The sequence below is a fragment of the Corvus hawaiiensis genome, chromosome Z (genome assembly GCF_020740725.1).
Source record: "Corvus hawaiiensis isolate bCorHaw1 chromosome Z, bCorHaw1.pri.cur, whole genome shotgun sequence".
NCBI lineage: Eukaryota > Metazoa > Chordata > Aves > Passeriformes > Corvidae > Corvus > Corvus hawaiiensis.
This window is the reverse complement of record NC_063255.1, coordinates 3,714,363-3,733,593: the sequence shown is the minus strand read 5'-3', so window position 1 is coordinate 3,733,593 and position 19,231 is coordinate 3,714,363. Positions and strand designations below refer to the sequence as shown.

The following is a 19,231-nucleotide window of genomic DNA, read 5'->3' as shown; positions in this document are numbered from 1 at the left end:
GTGAATGTAGTCTGGCTTTCCTATCAGCCAGTTCTTGTGACTTCCTTTTTAGCTTGAAGCCTTCTTGTATTGCCCTTCTCATCAACCTAATTTGGCAAAGTGAGTATAGGAATAAAAAATATGCAAAGTGTGGAGTCTGTAAAGAGCCAAGTATCAAAGTAGTTTGTTGACCTGGTACTGATCATAGAAAGGGCTTGAAAAAACATTTTGGAGTTAGACTTTCTAAGAATTAAGACCTTCTGTGTTCTGTACTAAAACCTCTTTCCACTGGGGAAAAAAATGGGGTGGCGGAGCTGAATAGTTGTTACTAGCTAGTTCATTGTTCATGCTGCAATAGTGTTTGGCTAATTAAGAGAAAGTTGGTCCCTCTTACAGGAAACTTCTGATCTGCTAGGCTTTGTTATTCCCAAATGCCATTTGTAATCCACTCTCTCTGTGTTGCTGTCACTGTCTAGCACTCTAAATATTTTAAACATACAACCTTTTATTGACATGTGTTGTTCCTGCTGTGCAACTTCAATAAGAAAATGTTACAGTATACTATATTACTATGGTAATGCATCTTGTTTACAATGCATGCTTGCTTAATGATGTTTGTTTACTATCCCCAATTTATAGAAAGCAATGGAGTTGCTTGGATTAAAAATATCTTTTTATCTCTTTTTTCCCCTATGATTTTCTGCTCAGGTAGAAAAGTAGAACTGTAGTTTTACGTAAAACCTGTTAATCTGGCTTAGTGTAATTTCTGCCATGCTGTTGAAAATTAAGACCTACTGCTGTGGTTGACTGAATAACTTTACAGTGACAGTGTTCTTTGCTAGTGCTTTTCACAAGCTCTGTGTTTGTGAATACATTACAAATAACAAAATCAAAAGCAGTCATCCAACAGTTCCAAGTCTTCTGCTTAGAAAAGGCTGTAGTTAGTCATGGTATTACAGATGAAAATTGAGGTACATAAAACAACTGCGGGGAAATGCTTGCATGTCATGTTCCTGCATTGTAATAATTTCTGCAATTCTTTGATTGTGATGAAATCTAAATCAATCAGGACTTAATTTAAAATTAAAAAAAAAAAATTAAAGTGCAAAATAAAAATTCTAACACCTGAAAATTTTGAATTAATTATCAGTTCTTTTGCACATGTAACCATAAGATGGATACAAATAGACACGAGCTGAAATTAAATCTAAATTCAATTTACAGAAGAGTTTCTTTTGGATTGAGGGAAGTTAAGAAGTAGTTCCCAGAGATTTTTTGGAGTGTCCATTTTTGGACAGTCAAAACCTGACTGGACAGTACTCTCAGCAACCTCTTCTATTTAGCCCTCATTTGAACAAGGAACCTGGACTGGCTAATCTTCAGAGGTCCCTTACAACCTGTGATTCTGTGAAGACCAATATTCCATTTGATATTGGCACAATGACTTGCAAATTTTAGTTTCTTCTTTCTAGTGTTATCACATAAGGTTTTTGCAAAATTTGTAGAATGAAATTAATTTTCATATCTTAATAGTATACGCTTACATACATTTCATGTCTTTGTTGCTGAAAAACTGCATTGCTATTCCAACCGAAAAATCCAGGATACTAAGATTCTACTTGAGTAAACAGAATTTTAAAACGTGCAATATTTATTTGGCAGTGCCTCTGTTCCAGATTATCTTTGTGTGGTTCTCATGGCTAATTAGAATGTTAAAGTAAAATTCAGATGCAGATTCCTTGTTTTATTATTTATTTCCTTGGCCTATTTCTATTAGGGTCTTAAAGTAAGACTAATGTTCTTTTGTTATCCCTTCTAATGAAAATATGGACTTTCTGAGGTCCTAATTAATTTTTAAGCCATGTTCTTAGCATCAGTGAGTCTGTACCTTCTCTTTGTTTGTATCAAAAATCTACTGCCCATTCACTTCAATTCTGCTTGTTCTGAGTGATTTTACATCACAGAAGATTATATTCTTGTAAATATTTCTCTTTGCAGTGAAGAGCTACGGAAGGAAGCACGACAGCTGAAACGCGAACTGCTGGAAGCAAAGCAGAAAAAAGAAGAAAGAGCTTTAAGACCCAAAGAAAAAGAAGGTAAGAGGTTTTGTGTAGATCTCCAGTTAACATTCTGGTTTTAAAGGTTTTTTTGGTTTTCTGTTCTGTGTACATAAATGTAGACTCTATTTTTGAAATGTAGATTTTTCTTTTCTTTCCTTAGGAATGGTAGTAATGTAATGATGCCAGTATGTAAGGAAATGGTACAGGTAGCATTTGTTCTTTCAAATCAGGTAGTATTTCTCATCTAAGGGTTCTTTAGTTACATCTGTGCTGTGACCTTATAGGAGTGTGTGGTGTTAGGGTGATAGGGAGATCGCTGCTGTGTTCTCCAAAACCGTCTTGGGCTCAAGACCGCTCGGGTGCAGCAGTATAGCCACTAGCAAGCTTCTCCTTTCAGCCCCGCAGATGTTTAGCACTGAGGACACACACACACACTCAACACAGATAGCTCAACATTACCAGAGATGAGGAGTCAAGGAGGGCCCTCTGCATGGCGCGTTCCACAGACGAGGTTTATTTCATCCTCTGCAGAGAGGACCGGGTGCGAGAGAGGCCCCAGTGTTCGTGCTCAGGTTTACAAAGGGTCACAAGGGCCAGTGATCTGAGGGCACGGGAGCGGTACACAGGCGGGACCAGGGAAGGGAACCAGTGGCAGAGGGAAGGGGCGGAGTGGGGGATCAGGTCAGGTATGCAGCCACAGAGTCTGCTTGGAGAGGAGTTTTCTTCAACCAGAATCTGGGGGGTGTGAAAGGTTACATTTCGTCTGCAGGGAATTCTGGGAGAGGCTTTTCCTTTACTAACACAAAGGTGAGAGTGGTATGTCAAATATCTTGAGTTTTTCCATCAGCAGGCCTTTCCTATTTCGGGGCTCTCTGGCCCAGCAGCTGGCTCAGCTGTTGCCTCAGTGACCTCAACATGACCTCTGATTTGCTGAGTCTTCCTGACTTTCTGACTTGGAAGCGTTCTTAAATGTAGATGGTTAACTTTGAACTCAAAACTATTGACTTCAAACTTGTATGTATCTTAGGACACCAATGGAACTCAAATTCCGAAAGTCACTACCATATTTATTTTCCTTAAATCTTAGCAAAATGGGATCTTCAGCTGCCCACTTCTTTGTCAGATAGTTTTTATATTCTCTTTCTTTTAAAATGTGTATAAATTGCTAAGCTTATAATAGTAAGTAAGGTGCACATTTTATTCCAGATGGATGTAGCACCTCTTTTTAGCCAAACTGAAGAAACAAAAAAGTGTCTTTAAACACTCTGGAGTTGCAAGACACATTTTTAGAGTAGCTTTGTAGTTCAGTTCTCAATATCATAGAAATCTGAAAGAAAATATAAAATTATTTTTAAAAAAATTCAGGTAACACACAATTTACAAGAGTGGTAGAAAGTATAACATAGTTTTAGAAAAACTCATGGACTCTTTTGAATAACAGGTGAGCTTGATCAGCACCGTTTTGACAAAATAAAAAATACAGTATCATGAACTTGTATATGAAATCTGGCACCAGATGTTAAAAATTGCTGACTCTGAAAATGTTGTAGGAATCACTGAATGAATATAAGCTCTCACTGGCAAAATAATGAATGCTGTCATGAGCCATGTAAAAAAAGATCTGTGAGTAGAGGTATAGAAAAGGTAAAGTGTAGTTCTTAACGTACATATATGATAAATTGTACATATATGATAAATAGTTCTTACACTATTGCTTAAACTAATTCCTGTTCTGATGCCAGTTAAGTCAGTGGACTTTGTAATTTGAGGAAATTTACCTTTACAGTGACAGACTAAAATAATACTTGGGCAATAGTTACTACTATGGTACAGCTTGGAAGGATACCTTTTATTCAAGCAAAGGGAGCATCAAGGTTGGTGGGGTTGGCTTGTATTTTCTTTGAAATAAATAGAAGGCAGGACATAAATAAATTGAAAATACGCAGGTAACAGCTAATGGTAAAAATAATTTTGAATAATCTTGATTTTCCTTTTTGTGATATGGAGGGGTTTGTTCCAGTACCTGTTGAGAAAAATAGATGGCAGGAAAGAACCTATTGAACTAGTTATTGGAGTGCCTAAATAAAAATCTTAAAAGTAAACATATTCTAAAATTTAAGGTAAAATTAAAAGGATGTTAAATGAGACGCAAGTAGTGAGGGATAAAATTATTAATGAAAATGTAGTGAAAGATTTCAGGTTTGTACTAGAAAACAAACTGAACATTAATTTACTCTGTGATGTGGCTGTCACTGTGGTTGTTGCTACAAATGCAGTAACCGTAAAAGTGCAGCTGTATTGTTGCACTCAGTTCCCAGTATTGTACCACCAAAAAAGATAATGAACAATTCGATAAAAATGGACAAAAACACTCAAAACTAGCAGAACACTATGAGTGGACAGGTTTATTACGAGATACTTGGAGATACGTGTAATTTATGTAGGGAGTGGGATGGAAGGGTGGAATCTTAAGTATTTAGAGATGGTTAGTCAAAGGAATGAAGCATACCTTTATTGTGAAACAGAATTTACAACTGAGGAATAATAGAATAGACTTTAGAAACACTTTATCTTGAACATAATGAACTCTAACAGAAGTTGAAGTGTTGTACCAAGTAAGTAATCTTGCTCCAAAGTTAAAAGCATTTCATATATTTCACTTAGTTCACTTAGTCATTTTATATTTATTGGCCTGAATTTTCATCGCTACAATAGAGCTGTCAACATGGAAGACAGTCTGCTAAATGTATAATAGTTTACCTATTCCACATTAGTTTACATATAAAAAATTGTGTCTATTTAAAAAATACTTCTATCATTGATGTGTAAGTAGCAGAAGATTTTTCCATTGTTCTCTGCCTATGCTCTTGGGGAGTGTGGGAGGGAGAGTGAGTTGTGTCATGCTGTCTCAGGTATGTCTGTGCAGATGGTGCAGACACTTGCAGTGTGTCTGCCTATGCTTTGAGCTGGTTGCATTAGGAAAAAATGTTAGTTCAGAGGCTATGTAACCACATTAATATGATTATGTGCTTGATTAATAAACGCTAAATCTCAGCCAAAATCTGGAACCATCGTGGGAGAAATTCACTGAAGATCCCAAAATGGTGAGAATAAGGCTTAGGTCATACTGGGCAGGATTGGGTCTATTTCTGGGAGGATGCTAAGGAAGGGATGGCAGCATGACACGTTTATTTTAAGTCCACTGCACAGATCTTTATTAGTGTTGGCATCACATTTAGTATCGCTTCTTCAAATTGTTCATATTATGCTTACCTAATATTTTTCTGTATTCAGAGATTAGATTAATTAAGAAAGACTGGAGAGTGAAAATTTAAGTGTTTACATTGTTTCAAGAGGTCAGAGAAAAAAAATAGTTCCCTCCATACATGTTTGATTATAACCAGTCTTCCAATTTGTGAGTGGTATTGTCGACTATGCCAGACTGCTGTCAAGACCTTACTTTAAATAAGATGTTTTTCTTTTATGTGACATTTGTTGTAGTGATGCCAGAAATTACATCAAACACTATAATTTGAGTGCTGAATTACTTCAGCATTTTGAGGTACTTGGTCAAATACTCAAAAAAGATACACTTTTCAAAGTTCTGTAGAGTAAACCTGGGAATGTACTTGTGTGAAATCTGCTTTAGACATACAGCATCTGCCCAGTTGTTTAACTGTATATTGGTTTTAAATAGTAGTAGTATTTAGGAAGTAACATTTTAGTTTTTCTTGTTAGAACATTTTTGTAAGCTGTCGAATAATCTGTGGTGAAATTTAATTGTCACACACGCATGAGAAAACAGAAAAGCTGTAATATACTGTCTGAGCAGGGAAACCTAACAACTGATGTAAAAACCAACATTCAAGGGTAAGAATTCTACTGAGGCATGCAGTGTTTTCTGCTTTGTTTTTAATTGTGATATGGTAATCAAATGATTGAAATGTTTAGAAAATTTTCAAAATCAAGTAAGGATGCCAGTGTAAGATTATGTTTTATTTCTGTTGTATTATAAGGTTTGGGTAATGTCAGGGGCACTCAAAGAATTAAGCCCTGTGTTACATGGAAAGATGCTTTCTTGAAGTCTGGGACTTGAATTTTGCACCCTTCAGAACACTCTGAAAATAACAACATCCAAATCTTGATGGTTTGGGAACTTTGCAGCATAAATGCATTAAGTATGAAGATTTTTTCAGTATATGCAGGAGAGCTGCATTGTATAAAAGTATCCATCTTGAATTTGTGACCTTTGCAAAACTTTTTCTTTGTCTATTTGCATGGTTTTTTACATTTAATCTCCTAGTACCCAACATCACTATGCAGTCCCCTTCCTGCTAAAGTGAATGCCTTTTTCCTCGTCTCTCTGTCTGCAGAAGCAGAAGAAAAGGACAAAACCTCACTGTTAAACTAGCTTTGATTTTAGTAGTAATCTTAAATGTGTACTCAAAATCCACTGACATTTGAAAATTAACTGCATTTTAGACTAGGACCATGTGCCTAAAAGCTACCGAAGTTCAGAAAGGATTTACTCAAAACTTGCAGTTCACCCTGTTTTGCAAATCTGCTCTGGTCTTTCAAATAAGTGTTTTGAAGCTCTAGGAATTACTTCTAAGATTTTATTATTTGAGTTGGCTAAATGAACTAGTAGGTTTGTTCTGGAACTGTTGCTTTTTTCACTGTAGCAAACTGAAAATCTAGTAATCAGTCCAGCCCTGGAAGCTCATTCTGTAAACGAATCTATTCAGTTGTTCACAGTTGCTAAGTATTTCCTGACTCTTACCTAACTTCTTGGCAAGCAGTGGCTCTTTAGGATCTTAGGCAGGCCCGAGCTATAGCAACAGTAACTGAACAGTTCTTGAAGTTGCAAATAAATCCACTAGTAGAACTAGTCCTAAGCAAAAATATACAGGAGAGGATGTTACTAATTCTTTCAAGCATAAAATTATTTCCTTTTTTTTTTTCTGGTTTATTAATTCTTACACTACTTTACACTAAACTATAGTGTTTTAAGTTTCATATATATATAGTATTTAAAACTGTTACTTTTTTTTCCCTAATTCTGGAAGAAGTGAGTTATTTGTCTTGGTTTTTAATTATCTAAAGTGTCTCTAAGTTCTGTATTTGTAACTTCTGATAGGAATTCCATTTTAATTCCTGAAATATTACGGCATATTAGAATTTATTTTGTAATTTGTAAAGATTTTATTTGGTTTGGAACAAAAACAGCTTCTCTTTTTAAGATTTCATCTCAATAAGATTTTTAAAATCAGTACTGCATACCTCTACAATTCCAAAAGAATGCAATATAAACTCAATATTGATGAGCTGAAAGTGGAATATACTGAACTAATACAGGAATGTGGTTTAGGCCTCTTATTTTAATTCACCGAAACATTCAATCATAATTTCTTTCACTTCAGACAAGAAGTTTTTGAGGTTTTTTCCCCCTTGATACTTAGTCTAGCTATGCCATGCATTTCTTGTCATTTTTGTCCAATAGGTCTTTTATCATATGAAATGTGTCATCTCAGTTGCTAAAGAACGCATTTTGGATACCAAGGAAAATGTATGGGCCCACCACATTTAATACGTACACAAACCCTGCTAAGTAAACTGGGATACCTTTTAATACAGGTATCTTTGTACATTCTCCTTGTTATCTTACCTCAGTTCTGAATAAACTCATGATTACATATGAGAAAATTGCATTATAAGAGTTAATGGGATTACATTTGTGAAGTACAGCATATCAGGAATGTTTTGTGATGTAAGATGCTTAAGTGTGTGTAAAAATCTTCATGCTAGTTGTATCTCATCAAAGAAAAATCATAAACTAGTCTTTCATTGATCCTTTTCAGTGCAATAGGCTCTTCCTTTTTTATGGTGACATTAAACCTTCAGAATCAGCATGTGTTTTTCTGTCACAATATGTATTGTTTCTGCTCTTCTGTATTTCTGGTAATACTTTCACCAAACCAAATTCCCTTCTTTTTCCAACAAGTGTTTTATACACAGCTTTATTATCTCTTTCTTAAAAAGGAAAAAATACCTGTTCTAACTACAAGGACAGTAATTACTACAAGGTTTGTTTAAAAAAGTTTGTACTGTGGAAAATTGTATGCATACTCTCAGACCTGTATTTGTGTGAAATTGTACCCTATCTGTTCCACAACTGGTGGACTTTTAAAGGCAAAGTTACCCTACTTGCAGTTCTAGAAATGGAGCCCTGTCTTTCAGGGCAATATGAGTGTGAGCATAAGCAGTGATCATTCTGTTCTGATCTACCACAGGCCAGCTGAATTAGAATTCACATTTCTTGGTTTCCGTAAAGTGGAAGTTAAAATTACACTTTCAAAAATAGAGCACTTCTGATACACCTTTTGTTGAGTGTTTGTTATATTGTTAAATTTACCAGATGCTTTTGGAACTAAGCTTAGAATTATCAAGCTTTCTCTTCTGTTTCACTTCCTATTAGGAATTGATCCATCATTAAACCATCCATTCATTTCCATTCAATGCCCTTGGATCAAGTTTTGTCTTTGTTATACTTCTATCATTTTCTAGTTAAAAGCTGACATCATTTGAACTGTTCCTTATTTAAATGTGAGCAAAATAAGGTCTTCCATATTTTTTTAAAATCAATCTCTTCCTTTCTGGTTTAAGGACTTCAGAATTTCCTTTGTAGTTTCAGACTATCATTGTAAAACCATGTCCCAAACCCGAAGTTTTAGGTTAGGTTACACCATCATGTTGGCATGTATTGGCCATAATTTCAGGATAGAAGAATCTGTCTGAAAGAAAATTAATTACTTAAATGATAAAGTGTTTGCCACAATAAGATGAAGACTTCTTGGTAGCAACCCAAGCTAGCTGATGTAATTAGCAATGTACTTAAAAATTCTTTTGAAAGTAGGGTGAAATATATTTTCAATAAGGAAGGTTATCTTTTTTGGTTTTTCTTTTTTTTCCCCCTCACCTTCCTTAGTGACAGAATATACACAACAGCTTGTTCAAACTAAAGAAGAAATTATTTGCTTCATGCTATTTACTCTTTGTGGTGAGATCCTCCTAGGGAACAAGTCTGCAAGATTTCCTGTAACTTAAATTACCTTCTGCATCTCGCAATACCTAAATTCAATTTGATTTTTATTTCACTTCTGTATATCCATGTCATTTTTCATTAATTTTTGCCTGAGTAAATCCTCTTAGATTAAGGAGATTAATACCAAAGTCATGATCCTTATACTTCTGCTGAATCAGCAAACTGGACCTAAATTTGTCTACCTTGATATGAAGGTCAAATCCATCATACAGTGCTATTGTTCCTCTTATTTTCAATTCAGCTGCAAAATTGCAGTTACAGTTGCAGGGAATCTGGGTTGCAGAGTAGTAGGCAGCAATCTACTTTTACATTTAAAAACGTTTCTTACCAAAGTCTCTCTTCTGGACATTTTTTCTAACTTGCTGATTACCAGTCAGACACAAAATAACTTTATCAAATAATTCCTGCTTATCAAAAACTGAATATATAATTTATATTCAAAAGTACTCTGTGGTTTTGAAATTATTGGTGGTTTCAAGTTTGAAAATGTGTTAATAACCCATTGACTTAAGGGCTCTTGAAAATCCTTCTGTTTTGCTGCTTGCTTTCAGTGTTAAGTGATAGGTTGTAGGACTTCATGAAGAAATATAAGTTTGTCTTTAAGTCATTTTAATGAAAGATGCAAAAATATGATGCATACAAGTGCGCAGCTCTTTTAGTTGACTCACTCTGACGTTAGTTCAAGTGGATCTGATTATCTTTTGTCTTACTTATGAAAAGGCTTTTCTAGGAGGCAGAGAGCATGAAGTTGAGGATTAGAAAACCTCTGACAGGCAAAGACCCAAGAAACAACGGTCTTAAAAAAAGGCTTTAACTGAAATTTAAATTATTTGTATTAACAGTAAGTGGCACACATATGAGAGTGATAAAAATACACAAACAAAAAAAAAAACAACCAAAAAAACCCAAAACCAAAAAAAGCACCAAACAACAAAAAAAAACCACAAAAAGGGGAATTTGGGAATTTTACCCTTTTTGTATGAGCATTGTATTTGAGCTGCACTACACTAAACTAAATTTTAGTCAAAAGACCTAAATGACTAAGGATCACATCTTAAAATTCAGCATATGTATATCAAGGGTGGATTGCAGGTTTAAATGTTTGTGTCCAGTTTGAGACTGGCATTTTCATACATACTCAAGAACACCCTTCTCAGTTCTTTTGCTTCTCACAGATAGGCAGTTACATTGATCATGGCGTAAATGCGATTCCTTTCAAAGCACTCATTTAGGTAAATGTCACCTGAAAGGTTGTTTTTAATAAGGAAGCAGATGGTTTTGTAGTTGGAATTATTTATCTAGGGCTAAATGTTAGTAAAAGAAGACATTATGTTGTTTCCAGATAGCCAACAGTTTGGATACATGCATTTATGCAAAAACGAATGCATTATTTTCACAAGGGGTTGGTTTTGAATTAAGAATGGGATTTTTAATTTGTAGAAGAGATTGACATTATAGGGGGAAATACTGAGTTTTGTCATTATGTGTGGTAGTTTTATACTGTACTTCTGTTCTCCTCAGTTCATCTGATACTATGCTGCATGAGATTTTATGACAGATTTATGGCAGCTGTTTAATCATCCCTAAACGTGTGTGTGTGTGCATTTATCTATTTTGCTCATTCTGGAAGATGGATTTTTCTTTCTTTATCTTGCTGGTACCTGCCATACTCTGTTCATCATTATATCCAACATATCAACTGGAAAACAGCAAAAAAACCCAGGTCTGAATGCTATTATGTAAGTTTGATTATTTTCCCTGGTACCCTTTAAATACAATGTAGAAAGAGTTTAAATGTTATTTAAATGCAATGTAGAAATGAAGATAAAAAGGAAATAAGATATTTTATTTGTGGAAATACATAAACAAATATATGTAGATATATCATTACAAATTTATTTCCTTTTATTACAAAGTGCTGTGTTTATAAACTTCGTAGAAAACTTCAGTTGTGAGAGAAATTTAGTTTGGAATCAGACACTTTTTCTATATAGCTGTCAGCAGTCATCTGAAAAACCTGGTAACAACAGATTCATTTAGATACAGTGTTCATCAGGCTATATATCCTGAAATTTGTTGAAACAATTTTCTCCAAAAGTATTTTTGTTCATCATTTGCAATGGACATCCAGAGAGTTTACTCTTCTGTTTGTTACCAGGAATAACAATTGCATAAATATGTGTACATAAATTTCAAGCATAGTAATTCAGTATGTACAATGTCTTAATGCTATTCAAGAAGAAAATGTGAATGTGAATTGATCAATTTTCCAATTCAGTTTTTGTCACATTAAATTATTAACGAATAATTTAATGGGACAGTGAATACTTTGCAGTGAAGACACTGTTAAAAAAGACAAAGAAGAGCAGCTCTTGACTCATCCATGTATCATTTTGTTATATAAAAAAGAGTTTTTTCCTGATTGACAAGATGGACTCTGTTTAAAGTTCAAATGTTACTTTTAAAAATAGGGGGTTTTTCCCTATTGCAAGATCAAGGATTTGATTCGTGGCTACTTCAGCCTACAAAAGAAGAAAACTGTGAATTTTTCTGTAGGTTGTTATTTGTCTACTTTTTAACAAATAGTCACAGAATATTAATACACATAACAGTTCAACTGCTTCAAGAAAGATCTTCAGAAATTAAGGTCAACTTGTTAAAGGAATTTCAGCAGTTTTTATCAGAGGTTTTATTTCTGTTACCCTGCTTTCCCTGGCTCCATAATAAAATATAACTGAAACAAAAATCTTTTGACTCATTGTCTGCCCGGTACAGTGTTGTGTTTTTCATTTCGGTAAGTAGCAAATCATTCTACTGCTGAGAAAGCAGTACAACTGAAATGTTTTATGGGAGTGTTTTGCTTGGTATTTTATCTCCAAAAAGACACTAAATCATGAAACCAAATTAAATTTGTTTAACCAAGTATGTTTGCTTATTCAGAGGAGGAACCTGCTCCAAACAGTGTTGTTGAGGAGTACCTTCAGGAGAAGAGAAAATATGAAGACAAGCGAAAGCAACAGCCAAAGAAAGGAGCTTCCCGTGAAGATCAGGTAATAGTTTGATAGCCTGGGCAACAAAAATCCAGAAGAATGTTCTGAATATATTTATCTCTTCATTTGTATAAAAGCAAAGTTTTAAAATCTGTTGTTTCATTTTCCATTAAAAGAAAGTTATTATTTGTAAGAATAAATCTTTTAATTACCCAGGTGGACAGGTAAATGAATTTTCAATGTGTGTCTGAAAGGGCTCCCAGTTTAGTTACTAAAATCTTCTGGAAGGAAATGCTAGTCATGAAGAAGAGTCCTTGATTACATTTGTGAGAGTTCACATTTCTTCACCTTACACTTTCCTTGCCATAAGGTAACACTGGGACAGAAGTTTATATACCTTGCATTTATTCTAGCTGGGTTTTTTAGCATTTTAAATTATGGTTTAAAAAGATTAAATTCATCAGTACTTCTTGGTGTCATGAAATGAAAGAAATAGTTTATAAGTACTGTAAAAAGAGAATCTTTTTTAAATGCAATGAAAATTATTATTCAAAATTAGCTAGGATGTCTGTAGACTTTAGTAGGCAAATACGAGCAAAGTACAGTTTACTTTACAAAAGTATTTGTTTTTTCTAAAATAGGAAGGTCTGAAATGGTTAAATATATGAAACTGCCTATGAAGTGGAAATACCATCAACTTAAAATCTGTGCAGTACATCAAACACATTGGTTTGTCAGTGCATGTCAGTTCAGCTACGAAGATGTTCCTGTTCACATGTTGAATCTAGAAGAGACTGGAAACTTGAGGCTTAGTAACTTCAAAGCAGCATTTGGCAAACCTTGATATATGTAGCAAGCTGATTTAGTTCTAAACTAAGAAGTTTATGGAAACTTTGTACATTCAACATCCCATTATCTTTGAATCAAAGAGTACTAAAGCTCTGTTGGCAGTGTGGATCAAGGGACTTAAAACTACATCTAATGAATTTACATCAGCCCTGTCATGGACATCACAGGAAAACAAAATGAGATGATAGGGATATGTATTCTAGTAGATCTTAATTTTTATTTATGTAACCTTGCTGGCAACTATTCAACAGTAATTAATCAAGTTCTTTGTAATCCATTTCACTTGTGGGGAGCCTCTTCTAGTCTTGCATCCCTTGTAACTGATCCTACAGCACAATACTATTTTCCATCCTCAGTGCAACAAGTAAGGAAGAAGGAGAGAAGGTATGTTTCCCTAAAATACTGGATAATGGAAGTCCTAGCCATCTTATTCTACAAAGGTCAAATTATAAAGTTATTTGAAGCACAGTATAGCATCTAGTGACTTATTGCAAAAGTGCCTACTTAGATATTTCAAAATTATTTCTGTCATCAGGTCTGTTCACAGGAATGCTGACGCCAGAGAAAATTAGACAAGACACAAGGAATGTGGCTTTTTTTGGTCACAATTTCATATTAAAAGGGTCAGTTTGTTTCCTTCTGATGGCCTAGGCGCAAAGGTTTGCTGTTTCAGGTGTTGCAAGTAGAGTGTTTGTTTGCAATAGTGGGGAAAGCTATAGAACTAGAATGATTTGTAGGCCCAAATATCTTCTAAACTTTCCTCTCTCTCATCTTAAACAGAAGATTAGACAGAAAATAAAGAAAGTAAATGCAAAAAAAGTCCTCCAAAATTTGCCCTTGGCAGTGCTAAAATATGTTTTTGAAAGAATTCAAAAGCCAGGAAACTCCTCAAGTTAAGATTGCTCCCAGAAGGAAATTTGATTCCAGTGAACACTTCTGGTATTTCCTATTTCTGTTTTCTATTCTTGTTTAGTTTTTATTCTTTTAAATTTGAAAAACTTGACCAAACAAAACTACACAGCCATACAGAGGTGTTTTACAACATAAGTTGCCAACCTATCACCTACAAATCAAATGTAACCTGCCACATAAATTCAGTTAGGCCCTTATTCCCGGATGCTTTCATTTTCAGGAATGTCTCAAATATCAGCAAAAAAAAGCTGTGGGCTGTGCAAATTATTCATACGCTCTGTGCTTTTTTTTGAAGAGCCCCCTCTCCCATCACAAGGCTCAGACACAAAATTTTTGTGTAATCAAACTCCCATTTCAGATGATGAGAAACAAGAACTGTGGCATGATATTCAGGTGTCATCTGAGATTTGGTCACTTCATTGTCCCTGAAAGACCAGGCAATGTCAGTTTGAGAATAAAATACCAAATTTAAATGACTACGAGCTTTATGTATGCAGCATAAGAACCTGTATCTGCAGAAATAGTTAAGGTGGTTCATTTTATTTGAGGCAAAAGTGGTGAATTTTTTCAATACCCCCACATAACTTTAAAGATCATCAACATAAAGTATATAAATATCAGTTAAACTGGGTCTTCAAAGCTTGAATGGTTTGTAATTTATACAGTAGATTGCTTTAAAAGAGGACAGTAGCAGGTCCAAAAAGTAAAATTCATTGTCAGCAGTGTCATTTAATCAGCTGTTATATTCTGTATGCAGCCACAAGTTTTTCTTCCTTAAATATGCATTTTTATTTCACTAGATGGTGAGAGAAGTGCTTTTTCACACCTGATGGGCCACTCCCTGCTTGCTCTTGTTGCCTCAGCATTGCCTGCCCACTCACTCCATGGGTGCTCTCCATGCAGTCCCACTCTCACACCCACGACCACCTCTTGCTCTCTCACTTCCCTCTCTAAAGTGTTTCTTCTGAATTCATATGAAAGATCACTCTCATTGTACTTTTTCTCAAAATAATAAAAATGTTGTGTATGCCTGTTGGTCTGTAGAAATACAGAAATATACAACTTCTGTAAAACCATGTGTTTGATTTCAGACACTGGCATTGTTGGACCGATTTAAATCGAAGTTAACCCAGGCAATTGAAGAAACTCCTGAAAATGAGCTTTCAGAACCTGACGTAGATAATGATGAAGGATGGTGAGTTTTTCTTTGTTTGGATTTCTGTCTTTACCAATGGAAATCCTACTGTACTAACATAGTCTTACTGGTAAGCAGAATTTGAGTAGCAGAAAACACCAAATGTGAAGGCACCTGCTGCGTTAGGAGTCAGCTAAAATATATTCATTTAGCATTCTGAAAAATAAGGCGTAAGAGTAGATGACACTTAGCTTTCCGTAGTTTGAAGTCCTTCTAAAACTGTGTGTTGGGGATGGTAAGTATTTTTAAATGATGGATGAGATGAAGGTAGACATCTGAAGTGTAAGGTGACCCCAAGGAAGTGGGGTATTACTGAAGTTGATAAAGCACTGCAGAAGTTATTGTCTCAACACCTCTCAGTCAAGGAAGCAGTGTGTACCCTGTTGTCTCATGTTCATCTTTCATGCAAAGAACCCACCTCAGGTAAGCAAGGGGATAAAAATCAGTATGATTGGAAGTGTAATCTTGAAGTCCTAGGCTGCATGCTGTTAGATGCTCATAAAAGTATGCATAATGCAAAAATGCATAAAATGCCTAGAAAAAAAGAAAAGAAATCCTAGCAAAAAAGTTTTGTAAGGATAGATCATCTCCGTTTATAAGGCAAACACTACAGCTGGTCCAACAAAATAGGCTGTCTCTGCCTACAGTTTTTTCCATAGTTGTATGCATAAGCCATCAGAGCTGCAGCAAAACTACCAGTAAAATAGAAACCTTAAGAAAGTTCTTGGCAAGTATTTTAAGACAACCAGTATTTCTGTATCCCAGATGACTTAAAATAATTTTGTTGCTTCTTCAAACCATGTTTTCTTCCTTCGTTATGTCTTTTCCTGGCTCAGTCTCTTTGAGGATGAGAGATAACATACAATATACATTTTGAGATCCTTGAATTTCACTGATATTTTGAGATCCTTCTGAGCTACCAAAGTGCTTCTAAGTCCTCCAAGAATTATAGAACAACTGTTTCAGTTGGAAGAGACCTACGGTGATTTATCCAGTCCAACTGCCTGACTGCTTCAGGGCTGGCCAAAAGCTATAGCATGTTGGTATTGCCCAAATACCTCTTCAACACTGACCCGCTAGGGGCATTGATCTTCTCTCTAGGAAGCCTGTTCCAGTGTTTGACCACCCTCTTGGTATAGAAATACTTCCAAATATGTGGTCTAAACCTCCCATGTTCAGTATAAGATTCCCTTATCTGGCCTTTTTATGAACTTCTTATGAACTTGATCTTTATGTCAAATATTTTTTCATCACAGTAGTACAATCAGTCTTTTAAATACTTTTATAGAGTTCAAACATAGCTTTCCTATTTCTTTCTGAGTAACTACTGATATTGTCGGTAATAACTGAAAATAAACCCAAACCTGAGTAACTAATTGTCAGTAATACTATCCACTGTAATTCCTACTGAGTGAAGAACTGTTGCAATTTCAGATTATGAAGTTGTATTTTTGTTCAGAAAATAATATTACATTCAGAATTGCACTAAAACAGATACTTGGAATAATATGAAACTACATAATAGACTAATAATTAATATCATATTAATTTTGCAGCGCAGTAAGTGTGCATATTAACTTTGTTTTCTTGTTGCCTCAGCATTGCCTGCCCACTCACTCCATGGGTGCTCTCTATGCAGTCCCACTCTCACACCCACGACCACCTCTTGCTCTCTCAGATGAGACAGTCTCAGATGAGACAGTCTGTTTCCAAATAATTTACTTCGAGGCCAAGTAAATTGTAAAATGTATGTTACGCAAATGGGCTATAAACAACATTAACAAAGCAATGGAATCTTCAGAAAGCTATTAATGATTGTTAGAAGCACTTGAAAAGTTAAATTGCGTATTTTGAATTAAGTGTTTACATTTTCAGTACCTTTGTTGTATAGGAGTATTTGATATAACTATACTGACTTTACATTTTAAAATTCTGTCTTAATTTGAATCTACTTCTCAAAAGACAGTATTTTACTTTATTTTATTTTTATTAAATACAATTAGTGTATGACATATGCATATATGAAACATACAAACTACGTGATTCCTCCAGGCCATTTTGTAGGTCATGGTTGCTGTTTTTATAGGAAGGGAAAGCCTGCCAATATGCTTTGCTCTACTGTCACGGTGTGTTATCTGAGGTAAAATGATTGCCTCTAAGACATTTTTATGTGTCCATGAGTGGCCACACATAGAGGTATAATTTTCGTTCTCTGTCAAGATAGAAACCATTACCAATTTGTTATGTTTTCTTTTATTTGGCAAACTTCTCTCTGCATATTTGGCTGAGCTGCTGTATTGGCATGGCACGTAGCAGACATTTGGGCACTTTTCAGCAGCATTCTACTTTTTATGCAATAAAAAAAGAAGAAATATGACTCTATTGTAAACAGTGTGTATGGTGTTTGATAATTATTACCAGATTTTACTGTCTAAGAACGCATCTGAGGAAATGTTGTGAAGAGTGCTGAAGAGAAATGCATAATACTAAGTTTTAATGTGGAATATCAGAATCTTTACTGAGACATTTTATTGCAACCTCTACTGCTGTGTGGGAATGATTATCTATATCTGTCTGCAGCAATCAAAATCCAATTTCCCTTGCAGAATTTAAAAATATCATAATAAACATGGTATCAGCTCAAAGAAGGGGTCAGAGAATAAAAATGTCTGACAATAACTAAGTGGACACAATTTTACAGCATCTAGGTACCTTGGAAAGACATTCTTGATCGGAGTTCTTCCAGGTATTATTTTCCTTGTGCCTTCGTGTTGAGAACTAGTGTTGGTGCTTTTCTCTTAATGATTTGTTGGATGTCTTCAGTACTATTTGATCACTAGTTGTTCTTTATTTGCTTACAATGCAAATAAGAAGGAGTCAGATGCATTACTTGATTCTTCTCTTTCTTAAAGGTTGTACAGAGTGCTGCAGAGGTAGAGATTATCTGGCAGAACTCAGTTACATTCTCAGCTTAAAATCTTAACCAAGAAGACTTTTCTCCAAAATGTAGGTGAGGTCAAACATAGTGGCAGTAAGGTGTCGTTTGCTTAGAGACTAGTATTAAGAAAACCAAATAAGTCACAACAGAAGACCCAGCTGCAATAGTTCATCTACTTGATACTTGCCACTTGGTTTACTTGATAGGCCTGAATTTGAAAGAGAAAACATTACACAAGCTGCATTTACACAGAACACTGCTGCTACTCATCTTGTTTAGGACTTAGACTACTGCAACACATACAATTGCATGCATGTGATACCCATACAGGTCGTAGTGACACTTCAGGATTCTGATGATAATATCAAATAGTTACAACTGTAGTCAAACACAGATTTCATTCCAGAAGGTGTTACAGCACCTGCTGATAGTGAAACTAATGATGCAGATCCTGTGAACATGACAAAATATTTTTCATAGAGAGAATCCAGTGATGAGATTAAAAAATTCTGATGCAATCACATACATTCAAAAATTAATTGTTTCAGTTAATCTGTGCAAAATATTTCTCTTCAAATAGGATAAGAGTGATACTTAGTACTCTGAAACACTTCCATCAAGTAATTCTGAGAGTTCCAAGTGCTTCTTTCAAAACGTGAAATCTGAGACTAGATACAGCACTCAGCTAAGTCTTTGTCTGTGTTGAGTGGGAGGATTACTTTATTTGTTGCTGGTTTATTCATGTCTGGTTTCCAATCCTTTCTAAGCTACAAATCCTTTCCTATTGAATGGTGGCCTAACTTAGTTCTGTCCTGTACCCATACTGTTGATCACTCTTACTAGAATTTAGCCATTGCACTTTTTAAATTGTATCCCATTTTTCATACTACTACTCCTGTTCGCCAAAATCACATGAATTCTAAAGACTCCAATAAACATTCAAAACTTCATACTATACATATGTGCTATAATTATATTCTTCCCTGGTACAGTCATAAGTGGAAATGAACTAACCAACTCTTACATTAAGCTTTTCACTTTGACATTAAACTATGGCTATCTACTCCTAAAAACAGGGCTCTCCAGCTGAATTTTTAGCAACTTTACATGCTTGTGAAATGTTAGAAATATTTCTATGCTTTTCCATATGGAATACTGGTTTTTGTGGAAGGAACAGATTCTCTGCTATAAAAATCCACACATCAT

At 35.0% G+C, this 19,231-nt stretch overlaps 1 protein-coding gene across 1 annotated transcript in view; it reads left to right on the top strand.

Moving 5' to 3' along the window:
- CWC27 (CWC27 spliceosome associated cyclophilin) overlaps nucleotides 1-19,231 on the top strand; it is a 108,550-nt gene that overhangs the window by 74,456 nt on the left and 14,863 nt on the right. The window contains exons 11-13 of the mRNA XM_048291749.1: nucleotides 1,978-2,075; nucleotides 12,082-12,191; nucleotides 14,984-15,087. Coding sequence (XP_048147706.1) covers nucleotides 1,978-2,075; nucleotides 12,082-12,191; nucleotides 14,984-15,087 — 312 coding nt within the window. The remainder of the gene's footprint in view (nucleotides 1-1,977; nucleotides 2,076-12,081; nucleotides 12,192-14,983; nucleotides 15,088-19,231) is intronic.